Source organism: Heterocephalus glaber, unplaced genomic scaffold (assembly GCF_053883595.1).
Source record: "Heterocephalus glaber isolate CG9 unplaced genomic scaffold, H.glaber_assembly_v1.0 deba00001472, whole genome shotgun sequence".
Lineage (NCBI taxonomy): Eukaryota > Metazoa > Chordata > Mammalia > Rodentia > Bathyergidae > Heterocephalus > Heterocephalus glaber.
This window is the reverse complement of record NW_028258315.1, coordinates 12,537,981-12,557,451: the sequence shown is the minus strand read 5'-3', so window position 1 is coordinate 12,557,451 and position 19,471 is coordinate 12,537,981. Positions and strand designations below refer to the sequence as shown.

Here is a 19,471-nt window from a genome sequence, read left to right as displayed (position 1 = left end):
GCGTTTTCAGATTAGGGATGTTCATGCTGAGTATGCACCAAGTCCCTCCTGTCCTAAGTGCTTTTCATATATTAACCAGACTAATCCTCATGACAAGCCTGTGAGGCAGATGTCATTCTTATCCCATTTTTACAGATGAAGAAACAGCTGCAGGGGACACTGAACTGCACTTTCTGTTTACCTAAGTTTCTCCACATGTAGAGAATCGAGACCGTGCATAACTTAGCATGGCCCCCTCAGCATCTTGTTGAGCGCACAGCTCATGTGTTGAGACGTGCACACCATGTGTACAGACTGAGCCAGAGCTGTGAGGATCTGCTGCTGGATGAATTCACATCTTCCCCAGAAACACATACCCCAGGAAGGAGATGTGGGTATAAAGTCGATCACAACTGTAGGATGGGTTAAGTCATGTGGCTATGAGAGGATGGACACTAAACTGCTGATCCTACAGCTAAAATACAGAAAAAGCTAATGGTTTCAGGACTGATGAGATCGTTCCCCTAACACCTGAATGCAAACTAGTCACAACCACAGGTTCCCACATGCTCAGCCCTAATGGCCCATTCTGTCCCCACATGGACAGAACATGAGGTCACACACCACTGTGACAGGCAGTGCAAGCTCTTTCCAAAGCCCTGAGTGAGAGATGAAGAAACTCCGTATCTCTGTTGGTTCCTGCTGTGGAAAGGTCCTCCTGAGGCTCTTGGAAGCTTTAGCACCAACACAGTAATGCAACAAGGCTGGAAGTGTTAAGGTTTCATTTTCCTCCGGGGACTCTTAGCCCAGGGTCTTTCATGTATGGGTTCTCGAAGGTGGGTAGCTACTGACCCTCTTCATCAGGCAGAAGTACAGCCAGGAGGGGAGAATGGAATTCGCTACCTAGGAAGAGGCAGTGTGACACTGGGTTCTGCTCGTGTTTAGGGACAGCTTCCTGTGCATACTCCACCACAGGATAGCCTGTCACTACTTCCATGGCTTCATCATTGAAAAAGTGGCCAAGTGGGTCCTAAGAATTCTACCAAGACAGGGGAAGGAAGAAACCACCAGGTGGATCAAATTATTGGAGTTCATCACTCTTCTTGTAGGAAAGAGGTAGGGGTCATAGGGATGTCCTCTCTTCTCCTTTCCTGCCTGCATCTCCTTTCCGGTCCCTTTTCTACACGTGGCTACTGATTAATATGGGCAGAGAATGAAAATCAACCATTCAAAACCATTCATGGCACAGTGGATTAGGTAAAAGGGGAAGAAATTAAGAATCAGGCTAAAATTAGGTGGGGTTACCTGCTTTCTGTGAACTTGATATGCAATTCCTACCTTTCCCCAACATTGTACATAACTAAGGACTGTCAGGGCACCTCAGGTCTCTGTCAACAGAGCCATGCCTATTTGGGTATTTTAATGACACCTTAATACCAAATCATTCCTCATAATGCATCTGGAGGCATGGTTTGGAACCAGCTGCACACTACTGCTATTCCGAATTTCTGTGCATCCCTTTATTTTCTACCATTCTCTCTCTGCTCCCTCACCCACGATGCCAACCTAGGACCCCACCTTCTCTTATTATGTGGATACAAGTGCTGGGCATCTAATCCAGCCCTAAAGCACTACACTTTCCACACCTGGGGTTCCACATGGCTTTAGTCTACGCTGCAATTGCAAGCACAATTCCTAGTCTCAGGTCTACCACGTGGCTCCTACCCATGTGGCTCCTGAGCTGCTTTGTCCTCTCAGCTGCCCAGTTTCCATGCTGGCTCCCACTAACCGTGCTCATCCTCTCTTCTGGGCCTCACCTCTCCCCACTTCCTGAGATGCCTTCCTGGCCCCTGGTTGAGGAACAAAACTGCATTTGCTCTTGAATGTCCAGCTGCAGAGCATGTGTCCTTGCAGCCTTTCCTTCCTGGACCCCGAGACCTCGATGGTCGGGGCCCCACTGACTTCTGCTCTGTTCTGTGTTCGATTCCCTGCAGACCGCTGGTGTGGGCTCTATGGCTGAGTGATGAAGGCCTGAGTGCATAGTCTCCTGCTGGCTCTCAAGCCAGGGGTGGTGGTGGTGGTGGGGAGATGCTGTCCACTGCCCCCAGGAATTCTGTGGTAGGGTCCTGCACTGCTTTTTTAAAAAGGGAAAGCTGCAAACCACTCTTAGCCTCTTGTTCTTGTCCCCCCTTTTTTCCTGTTTAAAAGGCCACTCTTTCTTAGAGCAGAATCCACGGACCCCCTGTGACTGTCACCTGTTGTTACTCCTGGGCGTCACTTCTGACTGACCTTCTGAACCAGAATCTCTGGGCCTGGTATTTGCCGTTCAAAAGGAGCTGAACACCATGGACCAGGGCTGCTGAATTGCTTGGCATAGGACGCTCCTGTGGCTGGGACAGCCCATGCATGACAGACAGATGTATCAGCTCCCATCTAGTGGGACCCACGTCCACCTGATGGATGTCCCATGTCACCGGGATGGCCTCCAGGTTCTATTTCTATGGCCCCAACATGTAAAAATGTAAAAGATCAGCTTGCCCAAAATCAGTTTACTAAAAGCCAATTTGCCTAAAATAAATTTACCTAATGGTTATTTGGCTTAAACTTAAAATGTGCAATTAAAGGAATTGATAAAAACAATTTGTCTAACAATATTTCCCGCTGAATTTTGTATTTTTAACAATCATTTCTCATGGAGCATTTTGTGAATGATATCTTATATTTCATGAGAAGATTTTTCTATTTGACTTGCTTTGGAACATATTAAGACATTTTAGTCAAGTATGAAGAACCTTAAATTATTGTCTCGATCAATAACTACTTAATCAAATGTTTAGCTTTTCCTACAAAATTGATTCGAGCCAGGAGGTTTTGTCTCTTTCTTGCTGATTTTTAAAATTTGCCTGGTATGTGCTTTGTGCTTTCATTAAAAAAGCCAACATATACTCAATATTCATTTTTGTTTAATACAACACTGCTGTTGTCTTAGTATGGATGACAAAGGGCGATGTTGGATTGCATGGCATCCACTTTTGATGTTTTCTTTTGAGATTCCACATTCTTAACATCCTTATTTCATCTGCCTCTTTTGGGAGGTTGGCAGAGGCAAGTCCCTGAGCCTCATTTTCAGAATTCAGAGTCACTGGGTCTGCACTGAACCTGCCTTGTACATCAGCTCCCAGATCTCTCTAACTTCAGCTGAAACCACAGTTTGAGAAAGCGCCACAAGTGATACCGATAAGAAGCACACAATCAGTGCCAAAATTTGCTGGGCTAAAAATCGAAACTAAAAGCCACACACTCGTTCAGCTGTTAGCTTCAGCTACAGCTGTTTAATCGCTTTGATGTTCAGTTTTTCAATCTGTAACATGGGAAGAAAATGGCATATGATACTTAAGAAAATTAAGAAAAAGACATAAACCGTGTTGGATGGTTCCTGGTGCTCACCTACGCAGTAGATAGTAACTAATTCTTATTGCTGTCACCATTGTCGTTACTGAATGTGCCCTTCAGGAAGGCCATCATCCTCCCCCAGGCTGCTTAGGACTCTCATGGTCCCAAGCTTCCCTTTGTCACAGCATTTCCTACAGAGTCAATTCAGCCACTCAATTTGTCCTGAGTTGATGCTGGTTTTGTTTGCAGCAGTAGATATGATGTATTAATTATATCACATTGAGTGTGGTTATTTCCTCTCCTGTTTTACCCATGAGCAAGAACTGAGCCCCATGCTTAAGAGGTGCTCACTCACCATTCATTTGTTTCCTTTTCTTCATGTCTTTAGGGCAGGGGGAAAAGGTGGAACTCAGTGTCCAGCTTCTCCTACACTAAGGCTCTGCTTATCCCAGCATGAGCCATGCACATCAAGTGTGAGATGCACCTGTTCAGGGCTCCTTCCCATCACAGGCAGGGTGAGAACAGCCTCATCCTGTAGCCTAAGGGTCCACATCCTGGTGAAATCACCCATGGCAGAGCACTCAGAAGGGCTGGGCAGTCAGCCCAGGCCCTAGACCAAGAGGCTCCATTACCCTGCCCAAGACCCTTAGCCTTCCTGAAAGCAGGTTTCTCATCTGTAGAAGGTCAGCATTATCTACCACACAGGTCTTTTAGGAGAAGCAAATAGATGAATGTCTATGCAGCCTCCACGTCAGGTGTTGGGGGGATGAAAGGACTGGAACCTCGCCTGCGGCCTATCCTGGCATAGGGCTGAGTCACCTCCAGAGGGCACCTTTTTCTAATTTTATAAAGTCCCCATACAGGTTAGCCAAGGATCTGAGAATAAAACATCCCCAGTACAGTGCTTGGTATGCAGCAGGAGTGCAACAAATGTATTCTCATGAATTTTGAAGTAAACATCATAATAGATTCCCTGCTGCCCCAACAGGTTGTGCTTAAGGTCAGACACAATGTGAACATACTGTCAACTGCAAAGTTCGGCATGCATCTGCGGTGTCACCATAGGGCTTTTGCTATGTTTCTGACAATTCAACTATCCCGATGCTTCCCACCCAGGGGTGGGAGGATGAGAGCCAAGACAGTCAGAGAGGGCGTGCTCAGTACCTGGCGAGACTGTCTGAGGTAAGTGGGCAGACAAAGCGGCAGTGACTGGAAAATGACACAAGCTGCTGCACCAAGAGGCTAGCAAAGGACCCTCTTAGCAAGGCAGAGGAGGAAAAGGAACTAGTAGTTAGGATATCCAGATTCCTTGGTATGAACCAGCTGGGAAAGCTAAATAATCTTTGTGCAATTCAGTTTCTTTACTTGTGAAAATCCAGGGATAAATCTTTCACTTGGATAGCACCTCGCTGAATAACATGCTTTGCATCTATTTGATGCGTGATATTTATCAATGGTTGGAGGACATATTCTGCCTCTCATATTTGGAAAGATGATGGTTCCTGGTCCTATTGGGGCACAAAGCTCTCTGCTCTCGGACTTATTTCTGCAGCCAGATGGATTGAGGTGCAGTGTATTCATAAAGCTGTCTCCATTGATGGAGTGGAAGAAGCAAAAACAACCAGTTCCAGGAAACAAGGAAAATAAACCCAAACTCTGAGTGTCACAGAGCCATAAAACCCAAGAGGCCCATATTTCCAAACATGATGCAGCTCAAGGAAATGAAAATGCAAGATTACTTCTGAAGCCAGTTCTTGTGCCACAGGATTGTGGGCTACGAATGACAATTAGTGGGGGCGAAGTGAATACAGTCTGAGCATCTCTAATCCGAAAATGTGAAATGCTCCACAATTTGAAACTATTGAGCATTTGTATGACATCACAAGTGGAAAATTCCATGCCTGACTGCATGTGATGCAATCAAAATGCAGGTATATCACTAAAATATTGTATAAATTTAACTTCTGGCTATGTGTACAAGGAGTGTATGAAACATGCATGAAGTTTGGGTTTAGATTTGGGCCCTATCCCTATTTCTATCTCTCTATCTGTTCCGAATCTAAAAGAGTCCAGAATCTGAACTGCTTTGGTTACAAGCATTTCAAATAAGGGATACTCAACCTGTATACTTTTAGTGTCTCTTCTCACCAGCAAAAAGGAACTTTTAAATTAGCACCTGCTATAGAAGCCCATTTCTAACTGATGTATCAGTAGTGCTTATCAATGATAGTAGCACTTAGTGCCAAATAAAAAAAGGTGTCATGAGAATGTTTCAGTCACTTGCCACCTGCTTTCAGCAGGTTTGATTCTCTGATGTCTTTTCTTATGAGGTGTAAATTGAAACGCAGATGGCTCTTTAGTTCTGCCTTTGTGGCTGCCTTGGTGTCTTGAATGGATCCAAAATGTTTCCCTTTCATGGTCAGTTTGAGTTTGGGGAAAGAGCCAGAAGTTGCATGGTGCCAAATCTGGTGACAACACAGATGAAGACACACTGGTATTTTTATAAGCCTGGCTTTCCACTGGATGGCACTCAGCTGCAGTATTCACTGTATTTTTGATCACACCTCATAAAGACACTCATGAAAGAGGATTTCCAGAACTGCTGCAGAAAGCGGCAAAAATGATGGGATAAGTGTGTTCAAGGTGAGAGGGGGTATTCTGGGGAAGGGCGGTTAATGGCAGTGTCTTTTACTGTAATAAATTTTTAAAAATTTAGACATCCACCATGTTTTGTGATCACCCATTTTAGATACAGGCATCTTACCTATGACATAAAGGGCCTAATAGCAGTGTATTTGGGACTTACATTAGCATCGCTGAGCTGCTTAATCAGATGACTCCTTGTCTGCAGAGGGATCTCCTAAGAACGCCATTAATTCTGGAGCATCTCAGGCCACCCTGAGACCATAAGGTAGCTTGGTGTTCTGTTTTGGTCAAAGGCAAAATGTGCTGCCTGGCCCCTCATGGTAAGAAGGACGGTGAAGAGGAAAAGGACTGGAAACAGCAGAAGTTGTGTTCAAACATGCCTCAAACCTAGCTGTCTCTCTCCAGCCAGGCCTGCCTCCGGCAACTTTAGGAAACATCTGGCATTTGGGAAAAATATGTCCTGAGACCTTCAGAATCCTAAAATTGAGGGCCAAGCCACTTTGCACGAGGAAACATGTCTGTGTTTAAATGAAGTTCTTTCAAGACCACCTGGGAAGATGACAATGACAGAAGGGAGCACGGCTCATTGAGAGGGAGGTGCTGGGAAGGAGATGAATGTTGCTCACCAGCCGAGCCACTTAGCAAGTCATCTTGCAGGACATGCAACTCAATTCGATTCTTTCTGGTACAATTCCACGTTATTCATAGCCAGGAGAGAGGGACCACTCTCCAAGAGGCACCACTGAACAAATACCTATAATCACCACAACAAACACCTGTTTGATAGAAATTATAAATCACCTAAAAAAATACAGGACAATTGGGCCTGGTGGTGCACTCCTATAATCCCATCTACTTGGGAGGCTGAGGCAGTAGAATTCAAGTTTAAGGCCAGGGTGGGGAATTCAGCAAGATCCTGTCTCAAAATAAAAAATAGAAAGGGCTAGAGGTGCAGCTCAGTTGTACACGGGGTTCAATCCCTAAACCACAAAGACAAAAACAAAAATAGCCAAACAACAAAGCACATTACCTTGTTTCTTTCAGGAGCAATGGATTGCTGCCCCCAGGGATAGCAGGGCAAGAGGGTGGCAGGCACTTGGTCGCTGAGCTTTCTGTAGGACAGGCACACGGAAGGTGAGCAGTCTAGAAGTAGATGGCTGAAGGAAGCATGGATCCCACAACACTCAAGAACTGTATTTGTGAACTGGGCAAGAACTGAGAGGGAATCATATCAAATTTACAGCCAGGCATGGTGGTGCATGACTATAATCCCAGCACTCTGGGAGGCTGAGACAGGAAGATTTCAAGTTTGAGCTTAGCCTGGGCAACTTAGTGGCTTAGCAAGACCTTGTCTGAAAATAAAAAAGTAAAAAACGAGCTGGGGATGTAGCTCAGTGTGAAGGCCTTAGGTTCAATCCCCAGTGCTGCCAAAAACTAAAACAAAAACAAAAAACCAAACCAAAAGCCGAAAACCATAGTCACAAGATGAGCACAAATATGGTCATCTGCTCTCAGAACACTAAAGCCAGAGGCTATGAGCTTGAAGGTTAAATGATGCAAATTTATCTTTTTTTTTGGTAGTGGGGATCGAACTTGGGTCCTTGTGCTCGTGAGTCAGGCGGTGGAACCACTGAGCTAATTCCCTGGCCCAATGATGCAAATTTAGATTCCTATAAAAGAAAATACTACATACTACATAGAACTATTAAGAGGTAGAACATTCATGGGGAGGGTGTAAATTAGCTCAAGCTTGATCCATAAAAGTATTTTAAAGGAAAAATAAGGATAGTTACAGCTCATCTCTAGCTGTGAATCTCTCATATGCAGGATATTTATTCATTGTTGAAGGTCACATTCATATTTCTGGCATTTATAGTGATGATGTTGACAGGAAAATGGTCTGTATAGTGTCTAGAGGGTGTGCCATTCCCTTGACATTCCTAGGGCATCCCTGAGACCTAGGGTGGGACCATAAGTTTGATCAGTGGGTCACTGTCATGTTCTAACTGCTATTCCTATAAGGGGTTGCTTCTCTACTAGGTTATCATTTTTCCTTCAAAACTATAAACAATCAGATTTCATTTATGGTAGAATTCAGAGCTGGAGAACCTTTTGTTCAGCTTCCCTGAAGAATTAAATATCTGTTAGGAATCCTCAGACAAATGATTACTGGGCTCATCCTAAAAGGCATTCAGTGACAGGGACTTCTCTTCTTCCAAGGCCTCATGTATTGCTGTGGGGTAGGGTTAGCTGAAGACACAGCAGACAGCCAGGGAGACTATATCCCTGGCCTCATGAAACTCAACCCTGGGAAAAAAACCCAAAGGCAACAGGTTGGTGCCCTTTGAAACTTCAGGTTGGTGATGAGCATGCCTGTATTAGTCACTTTCCCAATGATGGGAGTTAAAGGAGGAAATGTTTAATTTGGCTCATGGTTTTAGAGGTTCAATTCATGGTTAGCTGATGCCAAGACAGAAATGGCATAGTGGAAGTGCATGGCAAAAGAAAAATGCTTAACCATGGCAGGTAGGAAGCAGACAGAGAAAAGAAAGAGCTGGGGATGAGAATACATTCTTATAAGTCATGCCCCAGTGACCCACTTCTTGCTATCAGGCCCCATCTCCTAAGAGCATATTTAACTGTGAACTCATCAATGGATTAATCCCATGAACCAATCACCTACCAAAAGCCCCACCTCTGAATGTATGAGAATTTGGGGGGACATTTTAGATCTAAATCATAACAACCCCCCAGTTATATTTATACATCCAGTTACAAATTCATCTGACAGAGAACATCACTGTCCATCGTTTCCACAAGAATGTCAAGGAAACACGCTTGGCTGAAATCAAGCTGTAGCTGCTGAAAGTCCACAAAAGATGCCCACTTCCTCCTACAAAGTTCAAACCCCATCTTGGGGACCAAGGTTCTCAGTTTCTCTCTAATCCATTTTCAGCCTCACCTTTCATTACGGTGCTACAAGCACCCGTTATTCCTGCCAAGTGGGACTGGTTGCTAGTTCTTGAGCATAATATGCTTCAAACTTGTGCCCTTGAGTGTTCTGCTTATTGTTTAAGAACAATCCCCCATGACTACCTGCCATAATTTTACTCACATTTAAAGGCTTAAGTATACTCTTCTTTAAACTTTTTTTATTCTGCTAAAAGGATTTAACCTTTACTAATTGAGTTTCTTTAGAGTTATATTTCTGAGTCTCCATATTAAACATTTTCTATAGCTCATTACACTGTGTAGTGGCTAAGTTAAAGCCTTAACAATTTCTGTACGTTGCAGGAGGGCTTAGTAAAACACTTTGCATATGGTGGGCACTCAGACCCTAAGTGTTGAGTGAATTAAATCTTCAGTCTGACCTCGCTACATAGAGAAGCATTTTGCTACACTCTTTGCCCTGATCATAGAAGTCATAGAGGAAAGCCTTTAAAACATTTTTTGATCAATAAAGTCGTTATATGTGCCACCGAAAAAAAATCTGCATTTTGAGGAAAAAAAAACCCAACCCACAGTTGAAAAAACATGGAGAAACTGGTATAAAAAGTCAATTTGGGTAATCCCTCTATTCTTTTCATTTATACTTTAGAGTTAGGGCTGGGGTAAGGGTTAGGGTTAGGGCTGGGGCTGTCCCATTCTTAGAGATGGTCAAGGATCAGCTTGGCGTGCGTCTTTGACATGCAAATGAGACAATCTAGAGCCAGACCACCTCCATCTGATGTGTACACTGTAGGATGAAATATTCTTTTGCCTTAATCATCCCAGAATCAGGTCCCAGGCAGCTTGATGAAATTATTCAAACTGGCCAATCTTAAACTGCTTCACCCTTCTGCAGAAACCCGAGAGAAGACTCTGGACTCAGACTTTCCAATCACCTTTCTGCTCCCAGGCCACCCTGAGGCCCATCTGGTCCTGTGTGGCAAGCCTTGCCTCCTGCCTCTGGGAACGTTCAGATAATCAATTTTGGCTTTCTTTGGCCTTCCCTGTGTCTCCTCTTGTGGCTGCACTTGACTGAGTGCCACCTAAAAGAGCACAGGACACTTTTGAAGAACCAGTGAACCAAGGTGTATAAACCTCAAGCCCTTTCATGTTGCAATTTATTTTTCCTTTTAGAGGCACAGGTAAAGTCCAAGTTCATAGCTTCCATCTTTGGTCTTCTTGCACTACCAGAGTAGAATATTGGGTGGGAAGGTGGGGCAGAGGGAAAAGTAGAGGATTTGGTAGGGCTGGAGATGGACACAAGACGGGGTGGGGTGGGACACTGGAGAGAGAAGGAGAGTCAGGAAAACAAAATGAGATTACATATAAGGATGCAACTGTGAACAGTGATAGTGTCCACAAAACTAGAGAGAAGGCTATAAATAGGAATACTGGTCTTGACAAGCACTGGATCTCTATTGTCATTAGACATACATAAGTGCCAGGGCTGAAGAATTCCACAGGGCACAGATGACATTTGTCAGACAAAATTGAAGTTGCAAATACTTTGTTAATGTTGAAATTTGCAATCACCCAAGTTCTGAGAATAGTCAACCCTTGGTACCTGAGGGGACTGTTTCTTGGAACTCTTTCAGACAGCAAATCAGCAGATGCTCAAGTGCCTTATATAACATGGCTAATATTTGCACAGAACCTACACAATCCTGTACACCTTACATCATCTCTAGGTTACAGATAATACCAACTCCATTGTAACTCCTATGTAAATAAAGTAATTCTTTAAGGACTAAAATGTGTAATAGGTAATGTGAAATAGGAAGAAAAGGGGCCAAGGGGAAGGAAGTGGGAGGGCTAGAGGAAAGGATAGAAGGGAACGGAATTAATATGAAAAAATGGAAAAATAGGAACAAAATCTTTGTAAATAGGGAGGAATGGAGGGGTTGAAGGGAGGGCCGGGCAAGGGTGAAAAATAAGAACCAAGAGAGACTACGTAAAGGTGCAAATTTCCAATGATGAATTGTATTATATTGTATACCTAAAATGTACCAATGATTAGCATGAATAATTGATAATGCAAAATAGGAAGAAAAGGTCCAAAGGGGTAGGGGTAGTGGGAGGGGCAGGGGAAAGGAAAGAAGGGAAAGGGAAAATGATGAGAAATGGAAAAAATGGAAATTAAGTGTTTGTAAATAGGGAAGGGTGGAGGGCGTGAAGGGAGGGCTAGGAATGGGGAAAAAATAAGAACCAAGATGCATCATGTAAAGGTACAAGTTCGCAATGAGAAATGTAATTGTGTTGTATACCTACAATGTACCAATAAAAGAATTTAATAAAGTAAAAAAAAAGTAATTCTTATACAATACTTAAAATTATATTATTTGTAATTGTTGCACTGTTATTTTTGTATTGCTTTTTACCTGAATATTTTCAAGCTGTGCCTGGTTGAATCTGCAAATGTGAGGCCCGTGGGTAACAGAGGCCCAAGTGTAGTAAGTTTCCTAGTAGTCAAGGTTTCAGTCATTCAAATGAGCCCTAGGGAGGCTCACTGTTCCAGCAGGACTTGTTTTTAAGGATCAGCAATAGTTTCCTTTACCAAACTGACACTCTCTAATTAGGGTCAGTTACTGCCCACGTGATTTGCTTCTGGTCTTTAGAAAACCTGACCCAACTGAACTCAGGTCTTACTCTGAATAACCACGTGCCTTGAGAACATTACTTACTTTTGAAAGACTAGATACTGCATATTGAAGCCCTAAATCCCAGGGTGTGTAGAATAAGGGGATAATTAAAGTCAAATGAGGTCATAAGGTTGGGACCCTATTTGACAGGATTAGTGCCTTCATAAGAGGAGACACCAGAGACCGCCCCCCGCCCCCCATCTCCCTCTCCTTCTCTCTTCTCTCAGCCAGGGCAAGTGCTCTCACAGGCAATGAAATCTACCATGCCTTAATCTTGGACTTCCTGCCTCCAGAACCGGGAGAAAATAAACTTGTTGTATGAGCCACCTAGTCTATGTTATTTTGCATGGCAACCTAAGCAGATTAATATAAGTTATAAAAGTAAAGCAGCGGATTTTCTAGTTTCTTAATTGGATGAAAATATACAAAGCTAAGAAACAAAACTGATAACTTCATGGGCATTTTGGTATAAACTTATGGTTAGAAGTGAGGATCTGAAGTCAACCGAAATGGGCTCCAGCCCATCTCTGCCACTTACTGGCTATGTAACCGTGTTGAACTCATTTAACTTCTCCAAATTTCATTTCCATCTTCTGTGAAAAGGAAGTAAGAATGATCATGGCATCTGCCTCATAGGACTAAGCAGTACTTGGTAAGGTCATAAAAAAATGCTAGCTGCTATTATTACTACCCAGCTGTGACTGTCACACAACACATGTAAGCTGACTGACTGTTGGGTATGGCCCCCTCCAGGTCTCTCATGCACAACGGATAGGTTATTCATACAGTGTTTAACACTGGACTTTTGAGATCAGGATGCCTGGAGGAGTGACTGATGGGGACTTAGAAAGGCAAGAAACCAAGGATTTGTCTCAGTCACTTGTCCACTGGGGTCATCCATCATTCCAGGAAGAATCCATTTTTGAGATGCATTCATCTCATACCATATTCAAAACACAATGAACTCTGCTAGAGACTGTACTTCCAGAAAGACAGGAACCTCTTGCCCATCAATTCCTGACCCCATGTCACAGGCCACTGCACAGGCTCATGATGGAGTAGATGAGAGGGAAGGAGATGTCAACGAGAGAAGAAGAGAGTCTGAGAGAGCAAGAAAGTTCCTCTCTGCCTGGCTGAAGAACAGAGAAAATTTGTAAGACAAATATTTTCCAAGGAATTGTGGTTTTCCTGGTAAAGTGGAAGCAAGTGCTGAAGTTGAGATAATTCTGCATGGCTTTCCATGATGATGAACTCAGAATGGCTCCAGTTCAGGGTCTTAGTTATTTCCTCCAGCATTCTACCAAACCATTAACCACAGTCATGCTCTTTTAATTGTGCTTGGTGCCTTTCCATTGTCCCATGTTTTTCTTCAAGCATGTCAACCAAACAACAGACACTGAGAACATATCATACGTCTCCACTTAGAGTTCTGGAATTCTTAGTTTATTAATTCTTTCTGACATGGCCCACATGTCTCTAGAGTAATTAGTAACAGAACGGGGTTAATGGAGATGCCTCATGGTGATACAAATTTATTATGACTGATTGCTCACTTATAAAAATTAAGGAAGTCTAATTGAGTTTAAACCCAAAAGGACAGCCCTAGACTCACAGTCCCTAGACATCCCTGCTGGTCTTATCCTGAATATTTAAGAGACTGACAGGTACAAAATAGCAAGAATATAGTGTATTTTTGTGCATTTAATTTTACATGATATGGAGGTACAGTTCATAGATAATATAGTCCATTCACTGGAAAGGAACAAAGGAAGCCAGGGAGACTGGGCCAATTTAGACATCTTCAATCCTTCAGATAGAGACAGTCCCATGGGTATGAGGCCACTCAAGGTTCAAGGCTCATAACTGAAGCCCCGATGTGTCTCATCCATTAGATAACTAGATAAATCAGAGTGCCTTGTGAGGTAACAAATTCTGTAACTCTTCTGTTAAAACACTTTGTCTACTGGTCTGCTCTCTCTTCTTCCTAATACTGGCAGATGCTTTCTAGCTCACACTGCAAGGACTGAAGTAGCTTCTCTGGCTCAGGTCATTCTGTTCACTAGTGCTTTGGAGGCACACAACTCAGAGTTGGCCTTAGCAGTGACAGCCCTTCAGCTTCTCCTCACCCTGCTCATTCTACACTGTGACCCAGGAAAATATTTTACACACTGGTTTCTATCATATTGTCCCATGCTAAAAGCAAAAAACAAAAAACAAAAAACCCTCCAAAGCCTTTCCCAGTGTCCAGGGAATAAATCTACATCTCTGGATGCCTTTACCTAGTGAGTCTTGCTTTTCAGCACAACCAAAATGAAGTTTCTGCACCAGCTAAGCCCATTGTCCAAGGACCCCAAACCCTGCCACCTCTTAGCCTTGTCCAGGGTCTTCTTTCCTGGAATTCCTTCTCTCATTCTCTACAACGCCCTTAACGCTTTAAAAGTCAATTCAAGCTTCAGACTTCTCAGCAAACTTTACAAGCATGCACTGACCCCACAGATTCCTCCAAATGACAGGTATCTTAGCCATATACATGAAATCTATCTCCTTTCCCTATAAAGCACAGCTGTTCCTCAGTATCAGAGGGGAATTGATTCCAGGACCTCTGTGGATACTAAATTGCAAGGATGCTCAGGTCCCTTATATAAAATGGTGCTGCATTTGCATAGAAGCCACGCACAACCTGTGTAAACTTGAAATCATCTCTAGATGACTCACAATCCCTAGTACAATCCAAATGCTATGTAAATAGCTGTTACATCGTTGTTATATTTAGGGAATAAAGACAAGAAAAGAAAGTCTGTACACATTCAGGGCAGATGTAATCCCCCTGCCCCAAATATCTGTGACCTCTGGTTGGCTGCACTAGAGATGTGGAACTCATGGACGCAGAGGCTGACTGTGTGTGTTTGCAGGGCGGCATCCACTTTGATACCTGGCACAGTATTCTGTCTACAGTAGGCGTGTTGAGTAAATAGGTGCTAGGAGGTGGGAAACCAAGCCCTATAGACCACTGCTGCAGAATTCCTGTCAGTCCTAGAGGAGACACTTATTGTTCTACCTCAAAACAGGTGAATATTCTCCCCTACCTCCACCCAATTACACTATAAAGATCAATGATATAGTATTTGTAAAAATGGAAAATATAGTGCAAGAAGACAGTTGACTAGCATCAGCTAGGATTATTATCAGGGTTGTTTTCAAACTTTTAACGTCTTTGATTATACTATAGCCTTAAGTCACAAAGCAGCATTTGATTCATGTGCAAACATGTAGTGAAATACAATTTCATTGGTTACCCAACTTCATAACTGGGTACATTCAGTGCCACTTCAGAAATGAAAATGTCAAAATTGTTTTAGGATAACATTGTTAAGCTTATTCTTCCACTAGAAATATTTCCCACATACTCTGCAGATTATTGTCTTTGCTTTTTCTTTCTTTAAGAGAACATACATTATGGAAACAGATTGTAATAGGAGAAATACACTGGGTTTTAGATAAAAACTTAAAGACAAAACATACAAAGCCTTGACAAATTCATTATGACAGAAACAAAGCATGATTCTTTATCTTTGCAAACATTTCAATGTCAAATCTATTCTGCCTAGATGGGCAAATAATCTTGAAGTGGGCAAATAATCTTGAATTAGGCACATAAATACAATGTACGTATTTACAGATACACATGGCTGAAGGCTTTTGGCATATGTCCATGAATGTATGCACCAAGACACAGAAACACCTGAACATCCCACAGGGCAACCTCCCCAGAGACGTGCATTCAGGCCCCAGATAAAAGAACAAGCAAGCAAGAAAGGATCCCTTGAAGGGAAGGAGGGCTGCACTCCCCGAAGATGTGTCCACTCACCTGTTAAGTGGTTGGCAATCCGGGCAGTGGGTTTGGGAGGCAGGGCCGGGGGCTGCTTGAGAAGGGACAGCTGCTTCACTGGGGTCTCCTCATGGTCTCCAGAGAAAGCAGCAGGTTTTTTTGGGGGAAGTAGCAGGACTGGTTTGGCTGAAGGATCTTGGGACAGGAGGACTCCAGACTCACTGGCAGAGGGACTCTCTTCAGACACTGAGGGGACAACCACATGATACACAGGAGACATTACACACATGCAGTGCAGGTGGGGCTGGCTAGGGACACAGGACAGAGAGGCAGGCAGGCTGGCCAGACAGCAGGCACCAACTGCCCCAGGTTGTCATACAAAAGCAAGGACATCAGGGATCTGATAGAGCAGGAAGCATGGAGAAGGGACAGAGAGGAGACAGAGGAAGACAGAAGAGAGAAGGGGAAGGAGAAAGAGGAGAAAGGAGGAGGAAGGACATTTTTTCATAAAAAATATCACCATTTCAAACTATGCTTATTAGACAAAGTCTATGGATGCTCACGGACAGACCACAGCAACAGTCAACAGGATGGCAGGTGCAATAGATCAATCACGGGAGTCCCTTAAACCCAACGAGGAGAACCCAGTGCTGGGCCCTTTGCTAAGGCCCAGGTGTTCTTGCTGGGGATGAAGAGAGAGTGGATTCAAACTGGTGAAGGTCTCTGTGTTGCCCACTGGGGCTTGCTTTGTCCCTCCTCTCAGGGCTGGGGCAGAAGGTGCTCCAGAAGGTTGGTGCTGAACAGACAGCTCCCCCAGGTCCTGGAGCAGCCAGTACTGAGAGGTGCCCCCCCCTCCCGCCCGCCGCCCCCGGTCACAGGACTCTGGTCATGGGGAACACCCTTGCCCTGCCAGCTCCTGTGATCTCTGACCAGGCAAAGGATGCTCACAGCCTCTCCTTTTGTATCTTTCTCTTTCTCCTCTTCTCTTGTCTGCCAGAATTTTGGTGGTCTTGTCTCAGTTCCCCTGTTTATCTTTGCTCTGTTTTGGGCCTGGTTCTGTCTTTCCCTATAGGATCCCCCAGTGGGCTCCCCTTGGGAGCTGATGGTAACACGTACCTTTCTACTGTTCTGGCAGCTTGGGTGAAGACAGGGTGAAACTATGGTTTTGCTGGGATGACAGACTTCACTAAAACAATCAAATCTACCCAATTTCAATGTCAAAGGAAGACTAGGTTAAAAAGAATCACTGCTCTCTCCTTGGAAGACTCTCTTTGGAGGGGAGAATGTAACTCGGTGAGAAAGCTCATACTATATAATGCCTTCCCTCCTTCTACCTGCAAAGAATCCCCAGGAGCATGGAATTCTCACCGTCTCAAGGGAGATCCTTGCTGTCAGAGTCGAACACACTGAGGGAGCCAGGACTTGCCAGGCCCCACGGTGCAGCCCAGGAATGAATCCCTCCCATTCACCCACATGAGCACCTGTGCACATGGGTTTGCACCTGGCATGCGTAAAGGACGAGGCTTTTCTGCCCATACTCCGGATATTCCAAGAGGTTCCTTCCTGCAGACTCATCTCCTGATGACACACACCGTTCCTATCTGTTGCGAGGGACTCATCTTTGGGCCAACTTGATTACTCTGCAAAGCTCCTGAGAGGAGTATTGGCCACTTGGGTGACTCTGGACCAGAGAGGGAGGCAATGGTCTGATGATTTCAACTGGGAATCATCTATTGGCAGACCCCCACTTACCCAGAAAATTGTACACAATTTAATCAACAATTAAATTAACTGACTGTATCTAGTAAACTGATATAATCATTAATTGGTATACTGGGACTAGAAATTAAAGGACATGTCCAGGCCTTTTGAACAGGCAAATTAGATAGATACTGTACGGAACATAGGAGTCTTTGCTTTAACAGAGATTCATGTTAGAAAACAAAACAGTGATATTTAAAATCATTAATGTGATGAAACAAGCTATATTTCCTTTAATATGATTAGAGTCATAAAAAGGTTTTTAACAACTGTAGAACAATAGGTATAAATATCCCCCATATTTTCTTATCCTAATAAGTATGAAGAGCTGATAGGTCGGTTCCATCCACATTTCCAGATTCTTATGCAGAGGATGGTGTAAAATGGAACCCAAAGTCCAGCCAGGCAGAGGTGTCCAGGGTGACCTTCTGGCATCCTGGCTGTTGACCCTGCTAGTGGCATTACCTGGCCCATCCATGATGTCTGAAGCTTGGAGCACCTCGTATGAGCAGGGATCCCTGGGCATCGGGACCGGCTCCATTTCGGACAGTGCAGGCAGAGACAGCTGGCTGGAACTCAGGGACTGCCCGTTTTCCAGGGAGTCATCTTCATTTGATATGGAGAGCTCCCCATCTGTCAGAGAGAAGGCGATCGCAGTTAGACCATGTCTGCCTCCCAGGAAAGGTGACACTTAGCGCCTGCTAACTGAGTCCAGATGCTTTTGAACCAGCTTTATCAAGGTCAATATCTAAAGGTGACGTCTGTTCTTTTGCTTTTAAGACATTTGTTTTATTTATAGAGATCAGTTGTCTATCCATCGGCGCAACACTATCCAATGATCCTCAGCAACTTGCTTGTTTTCTCTCTATCTTTCCTATGCTCTGTTTATTTTTTTTTAAAGGAAAGTGAATTAAAGTTAAATTTTTGTTCTAATTTTTAAAAAGTTGGAAAACTTCAGTGGGCTTCAGACATGGGAAAACAAGGATTGAGAATTCCCACTTTCAGGAGAAAAGGGATTTATGTCACTGAACAAGAACATGGTTCCCTAAGGTCCCAGGAAAATATTCATCCTGGCTTCTATTCACCAATTCCTTTAGTAGCTAAGCATTTCCAGAAGCTCTGATCTCTAGATCTCTATCTAACGGGCTGCAGCAGCCCCGTTGGAAGTGCCAGAATTCCTCCAGTGCCGACCACCAATCACGCCCACTTTGATCTTGGTTACAGCTCAGTGGCACAAGGGGCAGCTGGTTAACACCACAGTGGAGGATCAATGGCTCCCATATAATGGCCATTTGTCATATCAAAAGTTCCCCACTGTGACTTCATCTCAGCCCCGGGAAGTCTCAAATGACTAGACATTAAAGTCAAATTAATTTTTAAAGAGGATTAAAAGCTATTCCAGTCAGATGAATAAACACTAGATGAAAGACAATGTATGGATACTCAGAAACTCAGAAACCAGCAAAGCAATTACCTGACTTAACACAGGAAGAAAGATGACTCAAGGTAGAAATGAGGTAACTCCAGGGTTAATCTTTTTCTTTCACTATGTTCCTATCAAAGTTCTGATTCATCCATCACTGATACACGGTGGCACAGGATTCCTCCAGTCCACCGCATCAGAACTGGCCAGTGAAGTGTTCAACGGAGTAATCTACCAACCAATAAGCTTTCAACAGCACATGATTCAAGGACATATGATGCTTGACCTGAATCTTTTGCAAATATTAAAAAAACTATTGAACACTCAAAAAATCATCTGAAGCAGACACTAGAAAGCACTGGCATTTATAGAAGGGTTGACTTTTTTCTTCTTATTCAGCTCGTTAAAAAAATGTCCTATACAGTAGTAGAGGTTATTATAATTGGAATGAACAATCTGATTACTATTCCTGATTAAGAACACAAGTGCAGTGCAAATGCTGAGGCCAGTGCTATGGAAATCGCACAGCTGAGCTGGGAGTCCAGGATGGCAAGGGCTGAGGTGTGTTAATGTAGCGCTATGGGATTGTCCCCAGCCCTCCTTACATGGTTTATTTAGGATGTTCAAGCTGACATGATGAGAAGTGGCTATGCTTAAAGTTACCAGTTGGTGGTATAATGACACAGCTACCATTCAGTTCAATGCATCTCCAGGAGACCACTTTGATTTCTGATGTTCCAAGAATATTCAAAGTCCTGGACAAGGCAACCTGGGGAAGGGGGGTGTGCCTCGGTGCTAGTGCCAAGTTCTGCT

General features: G+C 43.7%; 1 protein-coding gene across 11 annotated transcripts in view; it reads right to left on the bottom strand.

Annotated features, from left to right (window-relative positions):
* The window catches only part of Phactr1 (phosphatase and actin regulator 1), a 512,176-nt gene that overhangs the window by 65,102 nt on the left and 427,603 nt on the right, over nucleotides 1-19,471 (bottom strand). For 6 of the 11 annotated variants that reach the window (XM_004847676.4, XM_013073203.3, XM_087181169.1 and 3 more), the window contains 2 exons: nucleotides 17,701-17,868; nucleotides 15,514-15,720 (listed from right to left, as the gene is read on the bottom strand). In XM_004847676.4, the coding sequence (XP_004847733.1) occupies nucleotides 15,514-15,720; nucleotides 17,701-17,868 (375 nt within the window). The remainder of the gene's footprint in view (nucleotides 1-15,513; nucleotides 15,721-17,700; nucleotides 17,869-19,471) is intronic. The other 5 variants (XM_013073205.3, XM_087181168.1, XM_087181172.1 and 2 more) reach the window with 1 other exon arrangement.